This window comes from Anguilla rostrata, chromosome 9 (assembly GCF_018555375.3).
Source record: "Anguilla rostrata isolate EN2019 chromosome 9, ASM1855537v3, whole genome shotgun sequence".
Taxonomy (NCBI): domain Eukaryota; kingdom Metazoa; phylum Chordata; class Actinopteri; order Anguilliformes; family Anguillidae; genus Anguilla; species Anguilla rostrata.
Genome location: NC_057941.1, coordinates 5,795,898 through 5,820,059, shown reverse-complemented (window position 1 = coordinate 5,820,059; position 24,162 = coordinate 5,795,898). Strand labels below are relative to the sequence as shown.

The 24,162-nt window shown below is 42.3% G+C and overlaps 1 protein-coding gene and 1 long non-coding RNA gene across 2 annotated transcripts in view; one reads left to right on the top strand and one right to left on the bottom strand.

The window, feature by feature from the left end:
• The window catches only part of LOC135262755 (cell adhesion molecule DSCAM-like), a 104,484-nt gene that overhangs the window by 73,462 nt on the left and 6,860 nt on the right, over positions 1 to 24,162 (top strand). Inside the window, exons 12-30 of the mRNA XM_064349943.1 lie at positions 7,517 to 7,713; positions 7,857 to 7,953; positions 8,093 to 8,221; positions 8,439 to 8,606; positions 9,708 to 9,778; positions 10,816 to 11,056; positions 11,703 to 11,849; positions 13,034 to 13,189; positions 13,729 to 13,862; positions 14,653 to 14,806; positions 15,512 to 15,629; positions 17,251 to 17,414; positions 17,617 to 17,715; positions 18,426 to 18,614; positions 19,443 to 19,733; positions 21,105 to 21,281; positions 21,723 to 21,753; positions 21,927 to 22,042; positions 23,648 to 23,797. Coding sequence (XP_064206013.1) covers positions 7,517 to 7,713; positions 7,857 to 7,953; positions 8,093 to 8,221; positions 8,439 to 8,606; positions 9,708 to 9,778; positions 10,816 to 11,056; positions 11,703 to 11,849; positions 13,034 to 13,189; positions 13,729 to 13,862; positions 14,653 to 14,806; positions 15,512 to 15,629; positions 17,251 to 17,414; positions 17,617 to 17,715; positions 18,426 to 18,614; positions 19,443 to 19,733; positions 21,105 to 21,281; positions 21,723 to 21,753; positions 21,927 to 22,042; positions 23,648 to 23,797 — 2,829 coding nt within the window. The remainder of the gene's footprint in view (positions 1 to 7,516; positions 7,714 to 7,856; positions 7,954 to 8,092; positions 8,222 to 8,438; positions 8,607 to 9,707; positions 9,779 to 10,815; positions 11,057 to 11,702; positions 11,850 to 13,033; positions 13,190 to 13,728; positions 13,863 to 14,652; positions 14,807 to 15,511; positions 15,630 to 17,250; positions 17,415 to 17,616; positions 17,716 to 18,425; positions 18,615 to 19,442; positions 19,734 to 21,104; positions 21,282 to 21,722; positions 21,754 to 21,926; positions 22,043 to 23,647; positions 23,798 to 24,162) is intronic.
• Positions 17,427 to 22,580, bottom strand: LOC135262757 (uncharacterized). The gene is made up of 3 exons (XR_010332315.1): positions 22,543 to 22,580; positions 21,024 to 21,226; positions 17,427 to 17,685 (listed from the first exon to the last, which is right to left on the bottom strand). It is a non-coding gene; the product is annotated as an uncharacterized LOC135262757 (long non-coding RNA).

Below are 24,162 nucleotides of genomic sequence, written 5' to 3'. Positions count from 1 at the left end.
CTGCTGTTGGCTAAAAGCTATTGCTAACTTTATCACTTTGTAGACTAGTATCAGGGCTATGCTTTGTAGCATATGTAATGGGATATAAGCTGAAATGTTAATGGTAAAACAATCAAATAATAATATAAGGAGGTACACGCACACACACAGACACATACATATGTACAGTATATATACAGTACAGGCTAAAAGTATGAGGCTTCCTGGTTCAGACTTTTAACCAGATAATAACTTGTGACACACAGTAACCTTAATTGTGTAAACCATAACTGACAAACCTGTCTTTTATGTGAATGTTGCATTATGGGATTTATTTATCCATTATGATTTTTCCACCAAAGCATGCACGAATAATGGAGGGAGGGAGAGAGAGAGAGAGAGAGAGAGAGAGAGAGCACTGGGGGGCAAATTCCACATGGCAGCCCCTGCTTGAATAAGGAGTTCAGGAGTTAATGGAGGGAGCTAAATCCTTGGCTACTCAGCGGATAAACACACAGATCACAAAGCACGCCCTGTGCATGCCGGATTCAACTATGCGTAAATTCCAGGGCCAAGGAATAATCAGAGACTACCTTATAGCTGAGTTAGAGATCCTCAGTCGATCCTCCTTCCTGGTGATACTAACGCTCTCACCCCCATCATTTGTGCCATCCCAGTGCAAGGTCTTCCATCTCTTTCAGGGAACCACCAATGACACTGCTCTGGGCACACTGTGCACCTACTACACGATCATCGAAAAATGTCTTGCATGGACCAAGTAGTTATTTACATTTTATAGTCATTTTGACTTACAGTACAGGCCAAAAGTATTAGGCCACCTGTAGCTCTTTTGAAAAAAAACTTTAGTTAAAGAAGAATTCAGTTAATATATGCACATTTATTGAATAACAAACCACAATATAAGCTTTTTCTTTTGAATTTCAAACTACAATAATACAAAAAGATTACTTTTACTTAAAAATAATTACATGACTTCAAAACCTTGGTTCATACATAAGTTTTTGGCACTATCAATAATTTTACAGTCGGGATGGGAAATAGTGAAATCTATCTACCGAAAATACTTTTTACATCCTGTAGACCATGCCTAGTTTACTGAACTCCAATGTGCTTTCCTTGTGATAGGAATTTATCACTGCAACCTGCTATAATTCCCTTCCTGTAGTTGCCGATGACGTTGCTGACGAGTCTACATGTCATTGGTATTCTCAGTCACTGGAAGAGTTGTCTCTGTTTTCTGCATATCACCTCAGCCAGCATTACAGTCATCAAATATATGCTTTGGAAATCACATCCTATTTACTGATGTCTTATCCATAGATTTAAATGCAGATTCCACTTTAGTCACTATTGAAACAATAGCCAGTTGAATAGTCATTGTGACTGAAGCTCCTGTAATAAACTGATAATGAACTTTTTCGAAGTCACTTAAATCTTTTCATCATGCATTTCTGATCCAAAATTGAGGTCAGATATCCCTTTGAACTTATAACCAAGGTTCCCTGATTAGCCTATCATAGCACTCAGCCTTAAGTGTGTTAACAGTACAACTGGGCAAATGTGCAGATAACCCATGGTCGCACCAGATCATTATTTTGTACATCTCAATGATAAATATAATGATAAATAATACATTTTTTAAATCCACAATTACCAAAATTGTTTAATGATTTTTCCAGATGGTATGAATGAAACTAATGTGTGTGTTTTTGCTGAAGAGTTTTAAAGACCACTCACCATTCTATCTGTGTCTCTTTATTCTCATTTGATCATGCTCACATGTCAGGAGGCTTATTTCCCCTGCTGCTCTTATCAGCCAGGAACAGCCCCCCCGCCACCCCCCCACCCCCCACCCCCCCTGCTGTGGAGCTTTCAGCCTGAGCCAAACAGCGCTCTCTTCAGCCTCTCATACAGGCCCTCACAGACACACGCACACACACATGCACACACACACGCACACACATGCACGCACACCCACACGCATGCAGATAACACACGCACACCCACACACACAAGCACACACATACCCACACACACATGCACACACGCACACTAACTGAAAATAATTCCTCTTGAAGACAAATATAGGTGCCGCATGTAGACTTTTAGTAATAGTCAGTCACATAAAATTATCACCATATAGTTTGGAATTTTAATTAGCAGTTAAAATTTCAAATACTGATGGTTAACTTGGTTAGATGAAATATCGCCAATTTGATCATTAAACAAATATTTTAATCTTATTAATCTAAGTTCTGAATGGAGTGGGTCTTGGCATAAAATATTGTGGCTTCAATCAACATCCAAGGAACATTGAAGCAGACAACTGGGTATAATTAAACAACATTTATTGAACACAGTTATCAGAATCACGTAAACGTGAGGAAAAAGTTGAACGAAGCATAGTACAGAGAGATCCTTGATGAAAACCTGCGCCAGACTGCTCAGGACCTCAGACTGGGGTGAAGGTTCACCTTCCAACAGGACAACAACCGTAAGCACACAGCCAAGACAATGCAGAAGTGGCTTCAGGACAAGTCTGTGAATGTCCTTGAGTGGCCCAGCCAGAGCCCGGACTTGAACCCGATCGAACCTCTCTGGAGAGACCTGAAAATAGCTGTGCAGCAATGCTCCCCATCCGACCTGACAGAGCTTGAGAGGATCTGCAGCGAAGAATGGGAGAAATACCCCAAATACAGGTGTGCCAAGCTTGTAGCGTCACACCCAAGAAGACCTGAGGCTGTAATCGCTGCCAAAGGTGCCTCAACAATGTACTGAGCAAAGGGTCTAAATACTTATGTAAATGTGATATTTCAAATTTTTTTATTTTTAATAAATTTGCAAAAAATGTCTGAAAACCTTATTTTGCCGGGGTGCTGCACACATAGCGGTACCCCCGCTAATTCCGCCTCTGGTTGAAATTGGGTCTTTTCTTTTTGTATTTTTATTTCTTGTTGTTCTTTTGTTGTGTGCAGTTGTGCCTTGCAAGTCCCCACTGTACCTGTGTACATTCAAGGTGTTCTGAAGTGTGTGATCTCCTGTGATGCACTAATCTGCTAACCAGTGCATACTATCTGCTCTACAGCGCAATCTGTTCTACAGGAAAGCTAGCAATGATCAGAGGAGAAGTATTGCTCTCATTGGTGCAAACTAATAACCTGGAGGCGCCAGGTGCATTGTTGGGAGAAGCAAATCAGCATCACACTCAAAATAATGAAATGTATAATGAATGTACACTGCTTGCATGTTTAAATGATGGAAAAGAGCTGATTGCACTGAATGAATTATTTATTATTTTATATTCAATATTATTGAATATTGATTGAGCAGAGTTGCTAAAAGTCAAAAATAGGTAAGGACATGCAAATAATTGATTGTTTTCGGAAGGTGTGGCCTGGAATACAGTGGCCACTGGTCACTGGCTCATCTCCCCTTTCCTTATTCCCTGCCTTCTCATTGGCTGTGCACCATCTTATGTCCAGCTGCATGGTACAGAGCACGCTCAGACTATGCCCAATTGAGCAGCATTTTGTAGCGATTGCCTCCACTTAACCAGTCACCCCCATGCTTTCAATGCGCCATTTATGCCATTGGGGGGGGGGGGAGTGGGGGGGGTGCTATAGCCTGGCTATTTGGACTGTTTTCTTGAATGTGGATGTTTAGGGGCAGGCTTCCAAGCTGCAGGAATACACTTCTTTTTGTTTGTTTTCTTGTACATTTTAACATCCCGGGCCGCTCGTCCACCTCTTGAGTCACGAACGCTCAGAGCCCAGCAGTGCTAAGACTAGACTCCTTATATAAACAGATAGCCTTGATGCTGAATTATGCTGACGGGTGGAGGAGAGCCTGGGCGAGGGAATAAAATCTGGGGCAGTAGGGTGTCTGGCAGAGTACGGAGGGTGTTCTGCGCGTAATCTGAGCAAATAGCTTTTCTGCTGCTCATCCATTCCTTAATCTCTTTGCCCAGCACTCTGTTTCTAAGGAAGTCCTAACTGCCTACATCACAGTGACCATAGAAACTGCCTCCCCTATTGTGATGTCAAGTTAGATGTGAAGTTGATGTGAACCCTCCCGGAAATTAAAATGGTATCTTCATTACTTTACTTTCTCCCCTGCGCTGTGTCAAAAGTGAAGTGTTTGAAAGGGAAGTGGTATTGACTACCTTTGTTTGCAGATCCTTTGCTGTTGTTGTTCCTTGAAAGCATTATGGCCAGGCAAGGGCTTTCATCTGACATCTGGTTAGTATGGCAACATGTCCGGGTGAAAGGTAGATGCAGAGGAGGATAGCGCCACTGGAGCTTATGGTAGAGGTGAAGGACAGCTTGTGCCCCAAGGTATTTCCAGCTGGCTGTCCTCTTCCCTCTGCTTGTAGAGGCCTAATGAATTATTGTAGCCCAGTAGAGCCTTTAATTGGTTAATGAGCAAAACAGCTCTGCAGTGTTGGCCTCATTAGTACACAGGAGACAGAGTGCAGAAGATGTTTGTATTCCTTTTTCCTCTCTTGCCCTGAGACATTTTTTAACGGTTCTAAGCTTTTCTCTCTTTAATCACACTGCTCTCTGGGTTCTGCACCTGCCCCTGTTCACTCAATGTGCTAAATGAGTCCAAAGCAAATTCTTACGCCTCTAATGGCTTGTTCAGAAAAAAAAAAAAAAACCTGCTCTGCCAATATAAATGAGCCTCATTCACTAAATGCCTTGATATTAGAGTGCTATGCTGAAAAATGTGCAGCATCTGCATTACTTGTATCATTAAAGATATATTTTGTATGGTCATATCTGTGTGTACTCTGGACATGTAGTGTTAAAACATTTGTAAGTGACTAGTAATACGTTACTTAAGTCTATCTTATGACTTTGACGATCTTGACTGAACTTAACGGAGTCTGCCTTCATTTAAGTGTGTGTGTCCATAAATGGAGTTTGCATGTGTTTTGCAATCTGCAGTTCAGAATTATAACATAGCCCTCCCTATATACTAATGTCCTGTAAATTATAACAAACCAAGCACTAGATTCCAAAACTCAATGGGGAGAAGTAAATACATAAGAACTATTTTAAATCTGTTTTGATTGTTCATCTTTATTCCAGGGAAACACTTGTTCTTTTTCCGCTTAGACTTTATGAACTGGAGATGCCATTTTAAACCGCAATTCAAGCGTGAATTTGTTTTCAAGCTGCAGCTTGTGGTCCTCTGTGCCTGACAATGGTGCAGAGGTGTGTAACTATGTAACTACATAGTGCAAGACTGGCTCCCAGTGGACAACCCATCTCCCTCTTACCTTCCGCGTCTGTGTTATGCAGGCCATCGTTTTGGTGGAAATAAAAAAAAATACATCAACTAAGCCATTATGGAATTGTGGGGTTGACTCTGCTGGCTGAAGGCCTATCAGCTATGCTCCACACACGCAGACTAGACTGCACCATGTTCCCATGTTGGCAAAGTCTGGATCACTGTTGTTCAGTCATTAGCCAATCAGATGGTTTGGTGCACGTTACCCTGCATTTTTTTTTGTTCTTCTCGCCACCACGCTCCCTCTTTGGAGGTCAACTTTATTTTTATTTACAATTATAGTTTACAAAAATGAAGCGCTGAAGCCTGTGGAGTGGCTTCACATCTTTAAGTGAAGTGAAAATACCCCAGTTAGCAAACAAAGGGTAGCATTTAGAGAGGCACTGTGGAGGGTTTCTTATTTTAAATGCTCACTTTAAATTCATAGTTGTCATGCACAATAAATCAGCGCTCTTTTCTGTTTCGCTGCCCCGATTGGCTGGGAAGTGAATAAGAGATGAAGCTTAAACGCTTGCAGCCCTTAGCCTGACACATTCAATCACGTCAGAGAGCTGAGGAGCTCCCCAGCAGCCCTGAATCCCCCAGAGAGGGAGGGAGGGAGGGAGGGAGGGGGAGGAGAGAGAGAGAGAGGGAGAGAGGGAGAGCATGACACAGAGGGAGAGAGAGAGAGCTTTGATTGCAGGGGAGAGCATGTGTAGGTTTATATGTCCTTATGTCTGTTGTATTGGGATCTGTGTGTGCATGTGTATATATGTGATTTGTGCTGTGTGGGTGCAGGTGTGTGTGTAGGTGTGTGTGTGTTTGTATGTATGTATCTTGTTTATGTGTGTTTGTGCATGTTTGTGAGGATGTGTGTGTGTATGTGCGTGTGTGTTGTATCTATGCTTGTGTTTTTTTCATTTTCTGTTGCTGCATCTGTGTGAATGTGTGCAGTTGTATATATGTGTGTGTGTGTTAGCATGTGTTTATCTATGTGTGTGTCTGTGTATATGTGTGTGTGAGCGTGCGTTAGGGTATGTGTGTGCGAGCATGTGTGTGTGTGTCTGTGAGCGTGTGTGTGCGTGTGTGTGTGTGTGTGAGCATGTGTGTGTGTGTGAGCGTGTGTGTGTGTGTGTGTGTGTGTGTGTGTGTGCATGAGTGTGAGTGTGTGCGTGTGTGTGTGTGTGAGAGTGTGTGTGTGTGAGTGTGTGTGAGTGTGTGCGTGCGTGTGTGCGTGTGTGAGTGTGAGTGTGTGTGTGTGCTGTCATACAGGTGATTTTGTGTGGCTGTGCGCAGGGGGCCTGGTTGTGAGAGTAGGAGATGAGCGCGCGGAGGCAGCAGTGCATCACTGGGAGGGGTTTGCCTTTGATTAATAAGGATTATCAAAGTACATTCATTATACATCTGTAACTGATCCGCGAGGGAAAGGCGTAAAAAGACAGATCACATTTCCGCCGCTGACGGTCTGAGCTGTACGCCCAGGGCACAGCTCTGTGCCCCCCCCCCCGGCGAGCTGCGGCACAGAGCCTCTTTCCCTGTCGGCTCCCAGGGTGGCCAGCGCCGCCTTCCCAACAGCTCACCCCGGCAGGCTCAGGCTCATTCGTCCTGACGTGCACCAGGTTGCACGTTCTGCTTTTAATGAAATATGCAGTGTTGACTACTCATGTCCCTTGCTCATATCCTTTCTGGGAGCAGTTAAAAAAAAAAAAATCTACAGCTTGTACAAACAGAATGTCTTTGTTATATCATACTATATTTACATATATATATATATATGTAGCTGCTTAAAAAAGTCATCGTTGTAATGGTGGTCAAAAATGTAACTTATAGTAAAATACTTAAAATATATTAAGTTATATATGCTGTTATCATTATCATAATATTAGTATCTTAACTAAAACTAACAAAAATCCTCTTGTTAGCCGTAATCATAATTGATATTTTCATTTTTAGCTTGCACATTTTCTGTCCTGTTTATGCTCATGCATTAGGCCCCAAAAACTTCTACTTCTATCCATTTGAATGTTATTCAGTACCTTGGTAGATACATCATGTAAAATTTCTGACCCATTGGACATAATAGTGGATAGGGAGTTAAGGTTAGGGATGCAAAGGAAAGGGGTTGGACGTCAGATACATGCATTTTTTTCGGAATATATCTAGTTGGGTTTTCTTTTGAGAGAACGTTTTTTTGTTTTTTTTTTTTGCAATCACCTCAACCCTCCAACCTCTCTCCCCGCAACAGTTCCAGCCATGATCACCTCTTACCCCAACACCACGCTGGCCACGCAGGGCCAGAGGAAGGCCATGAGCTGCACGGCGCACGGCGAGAAGCCCATCATGGTGCGCTGGGAGAAGGAGGACCGCATCATCAACCCCGAGATGAGCCGCTACGTCGTCTCCGTCAAGGAGGCGGCCGACGAGGTCATCTCCACCCTGCAGGTACTTCTGCACCAGCCACGAGGTAGAGCTCCTGAAGGAGCCGTTGCCATGACTGTGGTACACTGATGAGCAAGGTTGATGTTTTTTTGAGAAGGGTTGCTTCATCGTGGCTTTTATATCAACTTATCCTTTTCTCGTTCCAGATTTTGCCCACAGTAAGGGAAGATTCTGGATTTTTCTCCTGTCACGCAATCAACTCGTATGGGGAAGACAGAGGGATCATTCAGTTAACAGTGCAAGGTATTGCACCCTAGTATGTAGCTCTGCATTAAAATGAGCAATCATACGTTAGTGGCTGAGTATCATTGATAATGAGCATGTCCCAGAAGAAGTGATTGATAGCTCTGTTAGTGACCTCTCTTCCGTGCTCCCACCCCAGAACCCCCTGACCCCCCAGAAGTTGAGATTCGGGAGGTTCGGGACCGGACAATTGCCCTTCGCTGGACCATGGGCTTCGATGGCAACAGTCCCATCACCGGCTATGATATTGAGTGCAAGAACAAATCAGGTAAAAGTTTTACCTCAATAACTCACCCATGAGTGTGCATGTGGCAAGGTTGATGAAATGAAAGAGCAGCCAAGTATCTTATATTAATTTATCCTGTGTTCCCAGTTCAAGTGCTCACTGCTAGTATTTTAAAAATAAGATATTTTTACCTATTCAAAACTCCCCCTTCCAGTGTTTTTAAAAATGTTGAAAATGAAACCTTGCCTTTTGTCAACAGCAACGTGGAAAACCGTCCAAAGAACCAAAGATGTTTCCCCTCAGCTGAACCAGGCCACCATCATCGACCTCCACCCATCCTCCACCTACAACATCCGCATGTTCGCCAAGAACCAGATTGGGAAGAGCGAGGCCAGCAATGAGCTCACCATCACCACAGACGAAGCGGGTAAGTCCCCTGAAGCCAGCGCCAGAGCCCCCCCCCCGTGCCAGGTCTGTCACACACGCATCACGGATTCATCAGAGTGAAAACGCTTGTCCATGGATTAAAACGGAAAGCTCTGATCATCGCTGACAGTGTCACTGGTGCTAAAGTGAGCTTCTGAAAAAAGAATAACATCGTTGGGAAAAAGTTCAATAAATATATAATGAAATGAATACGTTGCAGAGTGACTCAGTCTCCCTTAGCTCCAATGCATTATTGAACACGAGCTGACCGGGCAATAAAAGCCAGGCCTTTCAATTAGTGCCTACCGTTGTAAATGTCAGGCTGTATTCAATCTGTCGCAGCCCGTCTTACAACAAATTGCCCCCCCCCCCCCCACCCCCCCGTCTTTTTTGAAGTGCGGTCGTCTGTAATGGGGCCTCCACTGAATATTCACGTTGCTCTGTTGGATAGGGTTACATGTCTGTTGCAGACCTACATGCACATGCATGAACACACACACGCACGCGCATACACACACATGCACACATACATGCATAATGTGATAATGTTTTTTTAATTTTTTTTATTTGGCCCTGTACTCCACAATTTTAGATTTGTAATCAAACAACTATACTGTAACATATGGTTTAGCGCAGATTCTCTAAATAATATTAAAGGGTGTTTTCATGGCTTGGTTTTTGCTCTGACATGCACTGTCAATTGTGGGACCTTATATAGACAGGTGTGTGCCTTACCAAATCATGTCCAATCAATTGAATCAACGACGCCATGATAAGGGTTTTATGTCCTTTAAAAACAGCTGACTGCAAGTTTGCAGCTCATTCTCACATGCTTTTATACTCTGCAGCCAGAAAGACATATGAAGCTATGTCAGGAATAAATAAACATAAATGTTTGTATTTTACTTACTGCACATTTTAGCCCCTGTGGTAATGAAGTGACTAAGTCTTTTTTTGCATAGACTTTTAGGAAAAATTAGGAGATGCACGTGTATCAGTGATTGACAAAAAACTTGTCTGGAATCGTGCTGGACAGTGCATTGGAGATGTGACTCCTATGTGAGTTCTTGATGCACCATCAAACGTGCTGGTTTCTCCTCAGCTCCTGATGGTCCACCACAAGATGTTCAACTCGAAGCCGTCTCCTCACAGAGCATCAAAGTCACCTGGAAGGTATACTTCCATGTCTCCATTAGCATATTTGTTATTAAAAATGAAATACTAAACTGAATATCTGCATAGAGAAATAATATACAGGGAGGCCCTTCACTTCAGAGTGAAGCATCTTGGCTCCGTTAATCCAGGTCCTCTTTCTTAAGCACATTTATTAGAAAATCCAAGGCATACTAAACAAGATTTATACTTATACTATAAAATAACCATGCTAAGGCATATCTATGATGCACTGGCAATCTCTGTCTTTATGCATTTTTGCTGAATTTGTGCACCTTTGCCTGTATTCGTTGTTCTAAAATGTGTTTGGGATGTTTCTGAGCGTGGCACTCTTCAGTTTGAGGAGGTGTGGGTGTGGCTACAGAGCCTGTGGTTTTGGATCAGATTTAAATGGAATGTGTGTTGCTATAGCTAGCTAACCACTGTAATGACCGAGACACAGCGAAGCAAAAAGACAAGCCATCAGGGCTAGTTCAAGAACAAGAGTTACAGTAACTTTGGAATTGCTTTTCCTCGGTGGCATCAGCTGAAATTTGCCAAGGGGATGAAAAGCGATGCTGGTTTGATTTGGCCTGTTAGTAACGTTACCTTTAGCTTTGCAGCTACGGTTGGCAGACGTCTTGTTTTTTGACGAGAATGTCCAGTTTTCAAATTTTTTGTACATGTCCAGTCCGAGAGATTTTTCCAGTAGTTTCTAATGGATTTCTGTGTCTGTGACTTGGTTGGGTACTTGGGGATGAGTGGGCGGGGTTGAAGACAGAGTAGGAGACTTCTTTGATTGTAAACACGGGCTAAAATCCTTGCTCATGCTAATACTGCTCTTTCTAGGGCTTCTTTTTGCAGTAGTTCAACAAGTGTTACTGGCCTTTTCTGTACTTAAAAAAAAAAAAAATTATTTGTAAGACACTGTATTAAAGCATCTGCTAAATTGAATGTACTGTAAATATTTAGCTTTGCTGATGTTTCAAAATTGGCCAAACAACTTAAAAGATCTGAACTGAGATTGACAGAGTGAAATTCTGATGCCCCTGACACAGGCACCTAAAAAGCACCTGCAGAATGGTATGATCCGGGGGTACCAAATCGGTTACCGAGAATACAGCACGGGAGGTAGCTACCAGTTCAACGTCATCAGCATGGAGACGACGGGGGACAGCGAGACCATGACTCTGGATAACCTGAAGAAGTTCGCCCAGTACGGTGTGGTGGTGCAGGCCAGGAACAGTGCTGGCACAGGACCCTCCTGCCAGGAGGCCATCGCCACCACCCTGGAGGATGGTCAGTCTGAAGACCAGGGGGTGTGCAGGAGAGAAGGCTTTTGAGCTTTAAATTGGGGGAAGGGGGGAGGGGCTATGGGGGGTCGTGTGGTGGCTGGTGTTCCTAAGCCTATTTATATCATTGACAAAAGTTTCAGTATATAAATAAATGCCAAGATGGATTGTCAAAAGATTCTTGCTTGCTGTTTGTTATACTTACCATTAAAATATAAAGATTACAGATTTAGTTATGCTAAATACAGTTGGGTATATTTAAATGATTGGGGAGCCATCTTTATATTAGTGTTTTTATTAAATCCATGTGAACTTCACATTTATGGAAAAGATAACACCGCAAAAAAAAAATATTATAGCAGTATTATTATTTTATTACCATTGGTGTTAACCTCTATAGTAAAGTCGACATGGTCTGTTTAAGTCCCTCAGGCCAGAGTGAATGAATGCCCCCATGTTTATCAGTGGAAATAATGCAGGCATTGGAAAGACTGCCCTCTTTTGGTCATTTTCTATATTGTCAAGAATAGTTTAACGTGCTGAAGTGTGTTACTAAATTGTTTGTAGCTCAGGTTTGTTCGCGTTTCATGTCTTCCTGTAAATGACCAGTTACCTTTTGTTAATGCCAGCCTTCCTCTGTCTCCCGCTAACAGTCCCTAGCCGACCTCCTGAGAACGTCCAGGCCACAGCAACATCCCCCGAGAGCATCTCGATTTCCTGGCTGACCCCCGCCAAAGAGGCGCTCAATGGCATCCTTCAGGCTTTCCGTGTCATCTACTGGGCAAACCTGCCTGATGGAGGTAGTACAGAAAACACCAGGCTGCAGCCTTGCTGGCTGGGGCACGAGTTCCCATTTCTAGCTCTTATGTATCACATTTCTGGGTATTTTAAGTACACTTTAGCCGTCACTGGTTTCCTCCCCAATGTAGGTCAACAAAATAGAAAGTCCTATTTTACTAGGAATCTTTCATATTATATCTCCGAGATACCACTGTATACAGCAGCAGGTAATAAAATACACAGCATTCTCATGGTAGAAAAAGAGGGGAAAGGCAACAACCGTTTTCCTTCTTTTATACCTTTCACCACCAGGTGGCAACAGAAGACAATTTTCAGGTGGGAATAAGCACGTAAAATGAATTCCGCTTCAAAAGCACAGGTGTTCTACATATCGACAAGGCAGTTTGAAGAAAAGGTTCAACTGACAATTTTCTGTCTTCTGGAGTTGTAATATGCAAGTCAGCTTTTGTGAAAGTTTCTCACAGGAAGAAATCTTACACATTGCTTCATGTAGTGTTAAATTAATTACACTATAAATATATACAGATTTATGAGTGCTATTACCATACATGTACAGAATAATACGCTGCATTAAAGATACAGAATGTATGTTACAAAACAACAAAGCATGGGTGTGTGGAGGAACCAATAAAGCAAGAGAATCACACCCACTTAAGAGTCACATCTCCACTGCTCTATACCAGTCTGGAATGTGTGAAACTTTGAAGTTCTGTGGAAGTCAACATTCCCTGTAATGGAAGCTTAGTTAAATCTCACTAATTGTTGGTCCTCGCATCGTAATCCTCACCAAGCACGAATGATAAGCCAAACTGCGATAGCAGTGGCAGGGAGGAAATGACATTAACACATTTTTACAAAGTTGCTTTTAATGTTTTAGCCTCTTAATACCTTTTCTACTCTTATTTTATATTTTTTAACATTCTTTTATTTGCTATATTCTATTAACCGTGTATCTGTATCTGTTCCTCTGTTTGGCCCTCTTTCATGCTGCTCCTATTTTCATGTTAATTGATTCATACACTTTGTTTTAATGTGTCCCTTAAGCTGTCGTTTACATCTCGTATTATTTTATTTCATTTTATGCGTGTAAAGCACTTAGTAACTTTGTTTTATGAAAAGTGCTACACAAATAAAGTTTATTATTATTTAATACATGTCTGTGCGTGTGTGCTGTGTCTCACAGAGCTGGGAGAGATCCGTAACGTCAGCACCTCCCAGCCTTCCCTGGAGCTGGACGGGCTGGAGAAGTACACCAACTACAGCATCCAGGTGCTGGCCTTCACACGCGCCGGCGACGGCGTGCGGAGCAGGCAGATCTTCATCCGCACCCAGGAGGACGGTATGTGTGAGGGCGTGGAACTCACCTTCTTCTTCTCTGGTTTTCTGTCCGGTCTCAGTCTACATTTAAACCCAGCTCATTTATACATAGGCTCTCCATTTCAGGGCACCATAATGTTTTGGGGCATATTAATGTTGTGCAAATGAAAGCAGTCATTGTTTAGTACTTTCGTCAGATTTCCTTCGCATGCAATGATTGCTTGTAGCCTGTAGGAAAATGTAATAATATTTTCCAAGAAAGTACGAAAATCATCGATAACGTTTCGCCGGGTGCAGTGTCTTTTACTGCTACAGTACCATGGTGTGAATGCATAAGGCGGTGATGATGAGAGAAAACTTTTGGTTACGTTGGGCTATAAAACACGATTACAAAAGTACAATTAGGCATGTTATACACTGTCGGCCGAGTTATGAAGTTACACCATTAGTCGGCCGGACCAGCCATATACTAGGTTTTGACCTAGTCTTGTTTAACTGTACACTATTCAAAGGTGTGACATGTTTGCTACTGATGGCCTTGCTCTGGTTATTTTCCCTCAGTGCCTGGTCCTCCCGGTGGAGTGAAGGCAGCAGCCGCAGGCAGCTCGGTGGTGTATGTCTCCTGGCTGGCCCCGCTCAAGCTCAACGGCATCATCAGAAAGTACACCATCTTCTGCTCCAACCACTACCCCGCGGTTAGCAACCGGCTACTCATTGCACCGACCGACTCCTGTCATTCTTCACCGTCAGTCTGCCCACACTCTCCTCCAGTCAGGACTTTGCGTAGTCCATATCCGCGAATCTGCCTCCCTGCTCAGCTCTGCTGCTCTCAGACTCCGCAGGGCGAGGCCAGGGGGCAGGGTGAAACCACCGGGAGCATTTGGGGGTCCTGTTACGGCCGGCTCGATGGGCCGCAACCAACAAGTCAAAATTCACCAAAAAAGAATCCAGAAAGTGACTTAAAAAGAGAACCCAGACGTTTATTAGTATAAATTACAAACTAAAACGCAAACCAAAACAAACGAAAACCCACAAAGTTCACCAAACAGAAAGATCCCCACAAAAAACCATAAACCACAAACTACAAACCACACACAGCCCCAAAGAAGATCTCCCCAGCCTCACACTGCAGGGCTTATGTTGGCCACAGGCAGGTGGAGGCGATCAGGCAATTAAGTAATTAGGTAATTACCTCCACCTGCACTACCCAGGCAAGCAGAGGCCGGGGACGTAACAGGTCCTGTCACTTAAAGCATCGAGCTCAGTTAATAAATGTTTTACATATGGTTTCCAGGGATCTGATTTCCAAGGAACCTTGCATTATTTCTTGTAGTAAGAGCTTACGTTTTAAATCTTAGTTTCCGGCAGTAACCATTGTGCATTTCAGTGAGCTGTTTTTTTTTTGACACAATAAAAGTATACGTTAAAATGAAGATGAGGTCCAGCTATACTGACCTTTGCTGTTGCCCCACCCTCCCCCAACAGGTCATGAGTGAGTTTGAAGCCGCTCCCGACGTGTTTTTTTATGTCGTCCCAAACCTCAACCGGAACCACAAGTACAGTTTTTGGGTTGTCGCGGTTACAGCGGCTGGCCGAGGAAACATCAGCGATGTCATCGCCATTGAACCTCTCGCTAAAGGTATGCGGCATAATATTATAGTTGTGTTTGAAAATCAACCTATCTGGAATTGAGAATAGAATGTGAAAAACAATGTGATTGTCTCAAAAAGTGCTAGTGAGAGAGAAGCCCTCTGTCTACTTTTATCATGTGTTATAGCTTTATATTCTTCCCAACTACACCTACTGAATGCACCTAGTGCCCCTGTCCACTGTAAACTGTATTGTTAAACATTTTTAATTATGGGGAGTTTTGGTGATATATAGACTGTACAGGTCATAAATTGCATTCAGGTCAAATAAGTGTTACATGATTGGATAGATAAATAATGTATGTGAACAGAATTTTTTTCTGATTTTGTTTTGTCAGCATTTTTCTCCTTCAGAGAATTAAAGGGTTAATTGTCTCGTGATTTCATATTTCAGACTTTAAACTTTAGTTTCATTGAGTTTTTTTATTGAGGCAGTATTTATTATTTTATTCTTTAGTTAATGTCCTTTCCACTTCTCAGATTTAACAAATACCAATCACAGAAGCTTTGTAAAACAGAACTCTCCATCGTCGTGAACTATGGTACTGTAATGAGACGGGTAACAGTACCATAACTCCGCCTAGGGTAAAAATATGCCATCAGTGCCACTTTTAGCATTCAGGCTTGTGACCTTCAGGTTTTTTTTTGCAGTGCCCAGCATGTCTGTTGTCAATTGTATGCCTGTTCCCTTCAAGCTCCCGCCAGGATCGTCACGTTCACTGGTACGGTAACGATGCCCTGGATGAGGGATATTGTTCTACCCTGCAAAGCTGTTGGAGATCCACTCCCCACCATTAAATGGATGAAAGAAATGTAGGAGCCCGGTTCTAATTCAAACACCTCACAATTTTATCTGCTAAAATTTAACACCCCACCATTTTAAACACCTGGAAAAAACAAGATACATGTCAACCATTGATGTACAGTTGAGGCCAGAAGTTTAGATACACCTAAATTACATTACATTACATTATACATTAAATTAAAGACACCTATGTTAAAAACTCAGTTTTTCACAACTCCACACATTTCATGTTACCATACATTTATTTTGGCAAGTCATTTAGGGGATCTACTTTGTTCACATCACAGGTAATTTTAAAACAATCGATTAGAGACGGATTTATTTCAGCTTTAATTCACTATGAGAATTCCAGTGGGTCAAAAGTTTACATACACTTTGTTAGTATTTGGTGGCATTGCCTTTTAATTGCTTAACTTGAATCAAATGCTTGGGGTAGCCTTCCACAAGCTTCTCACAATACTCTCTCAATTTTTGTCAATTCCTCCTGACAGAACTTGTGTAATTCGTGGAACTGTTTGGTCATAATGATCAACGCTATGTATGGAGGGGAAAAGGGTGAGGCTTTTTTCCGAAGAACACCATCCCAACTGTGAAACATGGGGCTGGCAGCATCATGTTGTGGGTGTGTTTTGCTGGAAAAAGGGATTGGTGCACTTCAGAAAATAGATGGCATCATGTGGAAGGAGGATTATCCAGAAATACTGAAGCAATACCTCAAGACATCAGCTAGAAAGTTAGAACTTGATTGCAACTGGGCCTTTCAGCAGGACAATGACCCTAAGCATACCTCCAAAGTTGTAACAAAATGGCTTAAAGACAACAAAGTGAAAGTATTGGAGTGGCCATCACAAAGCCCTGACCTGAATCCCATAGAAAGTTTGTGGACTGAACTGAAAGAGTGTCTGAGCTAAGAGGCCCACAAACCACATTGAGTTACACCCGTTCTGTCATGAGGAATAGGCAAATATTCCCAGCAAAGTATTGTGAGAAGCTTGTGGAAGGCTACCCCAAGCGTTTGATTCAAGTTGTGCAATTATAAGGCAATGCCAGCAAATACTAACAAAGTGTATTGAGTAACTTTTGACCCACTGAAAATCTGATATAGTTCATAAAAGCTGAAATAAATCTGTCTCTTAGCTATTATTTTGAAATGACCTCTTCTGGAAATAAAGCAGATACCCTAATTGACTTAACACAGGAAATATATTGTAACATGAAATGTGTGGAGTTGTGAAAAATTGAGTTTGAATGTCTTTAGCCTAGGCCTGTAAACTTTTGGCCTCAACTGTATAGTAAATGTGTGGCATCTGCTACTGTGATAGCCTTTTGGCTATTCTGATGTACTGTCCCTCAACCCTGCAGTGTCCCTCAACCCTGATTCTAGAATCTTTAGTTGAAAACAAAATCAGCTTATGACAGCTGAAGCTCTGACATCTGACTATAGGGCCAACCTGACTTCATGGTGAATTCCTTTATTGTCTCAGAGGCCTATTCTACATGTTGTTTCTGTTTAAAATATTTTAAAACAAAGGTTAGTCACCGTTTCCATCAAGTACTGGTATCATGTAACATTTGAGCGTGAACGCCACCAATGTTCTGTCATTTGTGAGCAGCTTTCTGTGCTTTCAGCAATGGGACTCCATCTCCTGTCATCATTGACGGCAGACGTAGTGTTCACAGCAACGGCAGCTTTGTAATCCGAACAGTAAAAGCAGAGGATTCTGGGTACTACACTTGTGTGGCCAGTAACAGCTGGGGATCTGATGAAATTGTGCTTAACCTTCAAGTCCAAGGTAAGAAGATTCAAAGGAACTGAATTTCTTTACCCATTTATTTGGTACAGTATGGTCTATGAATATGAATATTCCTTTCTTGAGAATGAAAGAAATAAGGAAACACTACCATATTGGTTATAGGTTTAACACACATGGATTTGAATATGTGGATCATGATGGCTGTGCACCGCTCTGTCCATAATTCTCTTTTTGCCTCTAGTTCCACCTGACCAGCCACGTCTCACGGTGACCAAGACAACCCCCATGTCAATCACTCTGTCCTGGATACCTGGGGACAATGGGGGGAGCTCTATCAGAGGTGAGTCAGATTTTCCAGTTATCATGAGTTACCATTTTTCAGTCTAATTACCATTTTACAGGCCACTAAATCATTAGTTTGACCTATGTGTGGGGTTTAGGTTCATACAATGTAGAATATATTAGTGTAAAGATATTTGAGGGCCTACAATGGTCATTATTCTCAGAAAATAATAATCTTGACAAAACATTGCATGTGAGTTCCATCATTCATCTTTATATTGTGCAATATATCAGCATATGAAGTTGATTTTACTTTTTAGATTTTCTTTAGTGTTGGTAAATCATGTGAAATCAAAAGTGTTTGCTCAATTAGCACAATTTACGTGATTTATCTGCTTGGCAGTCACCCTTGCAAGGCGGTTTACATTGCATAAATGAGCGGTGTCCATTTATACAGATGAACGTAGACCATTGTGATGTAGTTTGAGGACTTCGCTCAAGAGTAATAGTATTGTCCCACTGGGATTCAAATGTGCAAGCTTCTGATTTAAAGTTCCTTTCAGTTCCTTCCATATTTCACTTAGCCGGTGAATTCATTTGATGTTAGAATGCAGATATGTGGACCATCATGAGGTGTATCTCACAGAAAAACAACGTAGCTGGTGGACCCTGTTTTTGAAATCCTGTAACCATGGAAATGCTGTGCATTTGGTCGATTAGGTGATTGTTAGCTCAGTTCACAAGTTCACCCAGTCTCCCCCTCAATAGGGTACATTCTGCAGTACTCAGAGGACAACAGTGAGCAGTGGGGGAACGTTCCCATTAGCCCCAGTGAGCGCTCCTATCGCCTGGAGAACCTGAAATGTGGCACCTGGTACAAGTTCACCCTCACCGCCCAGAATGGAGTTGGCCCCGGTCGCATCAGTGAGATCATCGAGGCCAAGACGCACGGGAAAGGTACTTGTAACGGTTCCCACTGCATGGCGTTCTTTCACAGGTTCCCCCAAATTTACGGCTTCTCAGTTCAATGCGTGCTGTGTATGCCAATGTGTTACTTCACGGGAGCCATTGCATAAGCGGATTGAGCAGTGCCGTCACTAGGGTTGGTATCACCCAGTGTGGTGGGGGGGGTTAATAAAAAGAGGTAGTGTTTAAACATGCCACGAAGACATCAGTCAATCAGACAGGTAACACGGTAGTGCCGAAGGGTGGGCGTGGGCACAAGGAATTGCGTGTTATGCATTCAGATGACAAAGTGCTTTTCGTCACATTAATGCCACTAATTACATCAACCGGCAGTAAACTGCATCGGAGAAACTAGCTGTTTCAACCCGTCGCATTAGAAAAAAAACTGTTGATTTGGACACATTGGAAAAAAAAATGTTTTTTGTCATTTTGGTGTCACCCCCTCTGATGGTGTCATCCGGTGCGGTCCGCACCCCCCGCACCCCCCTAGTGACGCCACTGGGATTGAGTGCAGGAGAAATTGCACTTCTAAATATGTTCATCTGTTGTACTTTTACTTCTTAAGGTGATTACTTGAATAACTTTTAAGAAATTATAAATGGCAGAAGCTGATTTTTTTTCTTTCAAATTTCCACTATTAACAAAGAATAAAAATAGTTATTTAGACAAATGACAAATAATGTCCTCTTCTGGCAAGGGTGAAATTTTTTTTTGGGGGGGGGAGGGACAATATCCAAACTAAAGTTACGCCCTTGTCTATTTGTGATTCACATTCTCACCCCCACCCCAACCCAACCCAACCCCACTCCATTTTTTCAGAGCCACAGTATTCCAAAGAGCATGAGCTTTTTGCCAGCATCAATTCCACTCGTGTCCAGCTTAACCTGAACGGCTGGAACAATGGCGGCTGCCCCATCACCTCCTTCACGCTGGAGTACCGGGCCTTGGAAGTCACCGTCTGGACCACTGCCCAACGTACCTCGTTGACGAAAAGTTACACCCTGTACGACCTGCAGGAGGCAACGTGGTACGAGCTCCTGATGAAGGTTTCTAACAGCGCTGGCTTTGCAGAGAAGAGAGCAATGTTTGCCACACTCAACTACGATGGAAGTGAGTTCACCCTGCGCTGGTCTGACCTGGTCTACTGTACATCGGGCTCTCATTTCGCTGCAGGTCTCATACCTCACTTCAGATACAAATAGGGTGGATTAACAAATCGGAATATTCTGACATATATGGGGTTGCTAAACAATCCCAAGCCTTTGGTAAGCAGTAATTATTAATGAAATAGTTGACCAATAGACTGAAATTTAAGGGTAATGCACGAATAAATTAAGAAGCTTCAATTAGTTTTAGCATTTGCAGATGAATTGCTCTTCTTCTTGAAATTGAAAGGGCGGCCTCATCTTTGGCCTTTACCAGCCATAAGTGCTCCAGGTTTACTGATAAATTGGGCAATAAAATATCATTAAATTTTATGCTGACTTCAGTCACTATGGCTGTTGTGTCTGCTGTTTTTTACGATGCTTCCATCAAATGCAGATCGATTGTCATGGTATGAATTAATGATTTCGTGATTTACGGACATTTGGGCAGGGGAGGTTTATCTGAATTATTTCCTGTTGTGCACTCGAAGCAATTGTTGAAAGGGTAGTCGCCTTGTTGCCCAGTCCATCCGTCCCCAGAAGTTAAAGGCAGGGCATCTGTATAGGAAGTTGGTTGGACCATATCATATGGAGAGTAGTGCTTCAGTCTGCTTGGTGTTACAGTTAAAACTGAAAAAGGTTAAGCACCGTGCCACAGCTGCTTGATCAGCTAAAATTGTGTGCTGTGTGGCTATGAATCTGAAATGTATAGTTGAGAAAATGCACTCAAAAGAATAACCTAAAGCCTAGAGTATTGCGGTGTATTTCAAAGCATTCCAAACTTGTTTTTAGTCCTTATTAAATCTGAACTTTTATTTTCCCTTTCAAAAAAACAGTGCTTCAGTCAGTTCGTTTTGGTGGTCGCTGCTCACAAGTTTGTGAAGGAAAAAAAAATGAACATTTGATTTAATGAGTCAAAGTTCAAATATTGATTGAATCTTGGGCTCAAGATCTCAAGCGGTAGTCTTGATGCCAGTATCAGCAAGACCAGCATATAGTATGTAGCAGAGCTCTGAGTAGGTGTGTTAATTTCCACAAAAAAATGGGATGTCTTCCCTCAAGAATCAATGATTATTTCCTTTGGCTTGGGACCTTGATCAGAGGCTCAAAAGGCTTAGAAGTGAGACTATGGCTGTCACTGAGATCCACAAGCATGGATTCAATCAACATTATTCCTTAACATTGATTAAAATTAAAGTGTCTGTGATAATTGCAGAGGGCTAATTGCATGGTTTGAAAGCTGCAACAGACCTACCCATTACATGTAGCTGTCTCATATTGTGAGTCCCACTGTGCCAATTCTCTTAACCTTCTGCTCCACGTATCAATTTTCCAGGCACCATTCCACCATTGCCCAAGTCTGGAGAAGAGAGCCTGGAGAGCCTGCCAAGCAATGAGGGTCTGAAGATGATGGTGACTATATCCTGCATATTGGTGGCCATTGTTCTGCTCTTCATCCTGATGATGGTTTTGAGGAAGAGGAGGCGAGATCAGAGGCTTAAAAGGCTTAGAGGTGAGACTATGTCTGTCACTGAAATTCCCAAGCATGTATTCACTCAACATTATTCCTTAACATTGATTGAAATTAAATTGTCCGTGATATTTACGTTACATACTGTATACTAGTATGCTTTATGTACTTCACAGGGCATGTTTAGAACGTTAATTGGTTGAATTGGTTCTACTCACCAAAGTGCTATTATGAAGAGAGGTAGAAGGTGAGGTAAAAATGTTGATTGAATCCAGGCCACAGTAACAGTAACAGCTATGGAGGTTCCTTAGCAACTGTTTAATAATCATATCTAGATATTGTGAACTTGTAGTGACTACTTTTGCATAGGGAAAGTAGTGACAATCTTCTGGTAAATCTGGCCCTGAGTCTCTCAAGTACAGGTTACAAGACTTGTGTGTCCTTGCCCAAAACCCCACTAATGGCTGCCATGTGTCTTTCCAGATGCGAAAAGCTTGGCTGAGATGTTGATGAGGTAAGTGCGTTCAATATTTCCATGAAGCCTGATTGATACATGATATTGTATGATACTTTTAAACATGTCCACTACAAGGAATACTAAACATCCATTAGCACATACAGTAAATTATATACAATGCATACATTAGTGCAAAGACAAGCTGACCTAATGGACATCTGTTCTGTCAGTAAAAACACTAGGCCCTCAGAAACTGTGAACAAGCAGCAGCAGACTCTGCGCATGCACATCGATATCCCCAGGGCGCAGCTGCTGATTGAGGAGAGGGACACCATGGAGACAATCGGTAAGGCCCCCTCGCCTCTGCTCATGGCTCAGTTAACTTTAGTGCAGTCATCTATTAGAATAATTATCTACATTTCCCTTAAGCGGTTCTGGAGTGGGGGTTTTGGAAGACCAAACGAGACTGAACAGGGATTCTTTAAACTCTTCACCTGAGGTAGAATAACCACTAAGTCTCGAAAGAGACAAGGATATGGGAAAAAGAATGAAAAGGAAAAAAAAAAGTATCCCACAGAAAAGCTCTAATCAACCCGCGTACTGGGTAAAAAATGAAAGCTTAAAGAGTATGAACTTTCTGAAAATAAAACTGTCTATGCAGAAAACGGGGTAACTCAAAGAAAACAGACCTCGAATCGAGGCTGAAAAGGTAACATTCTAAAAGAAGAATTCGGAGTTTAGGTTGTGGCACTAACTTGTTGCCAATAGCCCATTAAGCTAGACTGTTGTGCTAACTTTGTAGCTACGACGATCCAATACCGCAAACTCTCAATCCTATACCTTGACCTCACTTGACAGATTACCGGCTCTCGTGTAACGTAAGTGACACTGAAGCAAAGCTTATCGGTTTGCAAGTGGTTTAAATAGAAAGCCAACAGGTGCAAATTATAAAAAGAGATTTGCACGCGTATAATTAAATCAAGGAAATTAAGAAAATTGAATGGCCGTAATAACTGAAGAAAAGGCGCAGAAAAAAAACAATGGCCGTAATAAATGAAGAAAACGCGTATAAAAAAACCAATGGCCGTAATAACTGAAGGAAAGGCGCATGATAACCAATGGCCGTAATAAAGGAAAGAATGACGCGGGTTAGAAAAGAAATGGTGTTATCACCCAAAACCATGGTAGCTGTTGCATCAAATGTACCTAGGAGCCCTGAAATGGCTTCAGTCTGTGTGAAAAACAGCCATCATAACATAATTGGGTGTTTCCTGTGCCGACCTGTTTGTTCAGCAGGGATTTCAAATGAGTGGGTGGCATTGAAGAAACCCAAAGGGGTTTTTCTTAGTAAGGGGAACGAGTTCGACAACCAGCCCTGCTTGAGCGAGAGGCTTGAGTGAGAGGCAAGGCCAGCACTTCAGGAGGAGGAAATACATCCGTAGTGGAGTTTGGTTTTGATTTCCAAACACGTCGTATATGTATCTGATATTATTCACCGTTGTCCATTAACAGATGAGATTAACTTCATGTTTGTTTGTATGTTCTACCTTCATCATAATGAACGACCAGAGCACATGACCTGCCTTTGACCTTTCATAGATGTGTGTGTGTGTCAGTGTGTGTTTGTGTGTGTGTGCATGCGTGAGTGCATATGTGCGTGTGTGTGTGTGTGTGTGTGTGTGGGTGGGTGTGCACACGTGTCTCCTTCCACATAAGAGCAGATGCTACATCAGAACGGCTCATCATTCCACATCACCCATTTCTTGTCAAATGGATTTCAAAAGTAGTCTTTTGATGTAAGTACCATTTTTGCCACTAAGGAATGTAATGGTAAGCCACATGCATGACAGAGGAAACACAGCACATAGATTCAGCGCAACTATGGAACAATGTATGGAACCAGTATGGAGGTACTCCTCGTGACAGTGTGTTACGTTTCTCTCTTTCTCAGATGACAGGTCTACAGTACTGCTGACCGATGCTGACTTTGGAGAAACATCCAAACAGAAGACTTCTACCGTCACACACACGGTCCACTACCAGTCCCTCTCCCAGGCCACTGGGCCGCTGGTGGACGTGTCTGATGCCCGACCTGGAACCAGTAATGCTCATTCACCATCTCCCCAATACGCCATCTCCTTTATAAGTCTCATATGTGTAATGTGTAATTGAATGCACAAATTCAAGTGACTGAGGCCAGGCTTCAGTGTCTGTCTTTAACTTTAAAACGACCTTGCCAATCTATTTAAAAAATACTTACATTTACTCATGTTTGTATTATAAATCAAACTTCACTTCTGGATTTAGGCTTTATTACTTATGAAAAGAATGTAGTATGTGTTTACTGTGAAATTGTTAATAGCCCCATTATTACCATGAGCTCTGATATTTATTCACAATTATGGTCTCAACCTGTGTAGGACAAAGTTCTGTGTTAATCCAATGTTTATTGTGTAATGTTGCTAC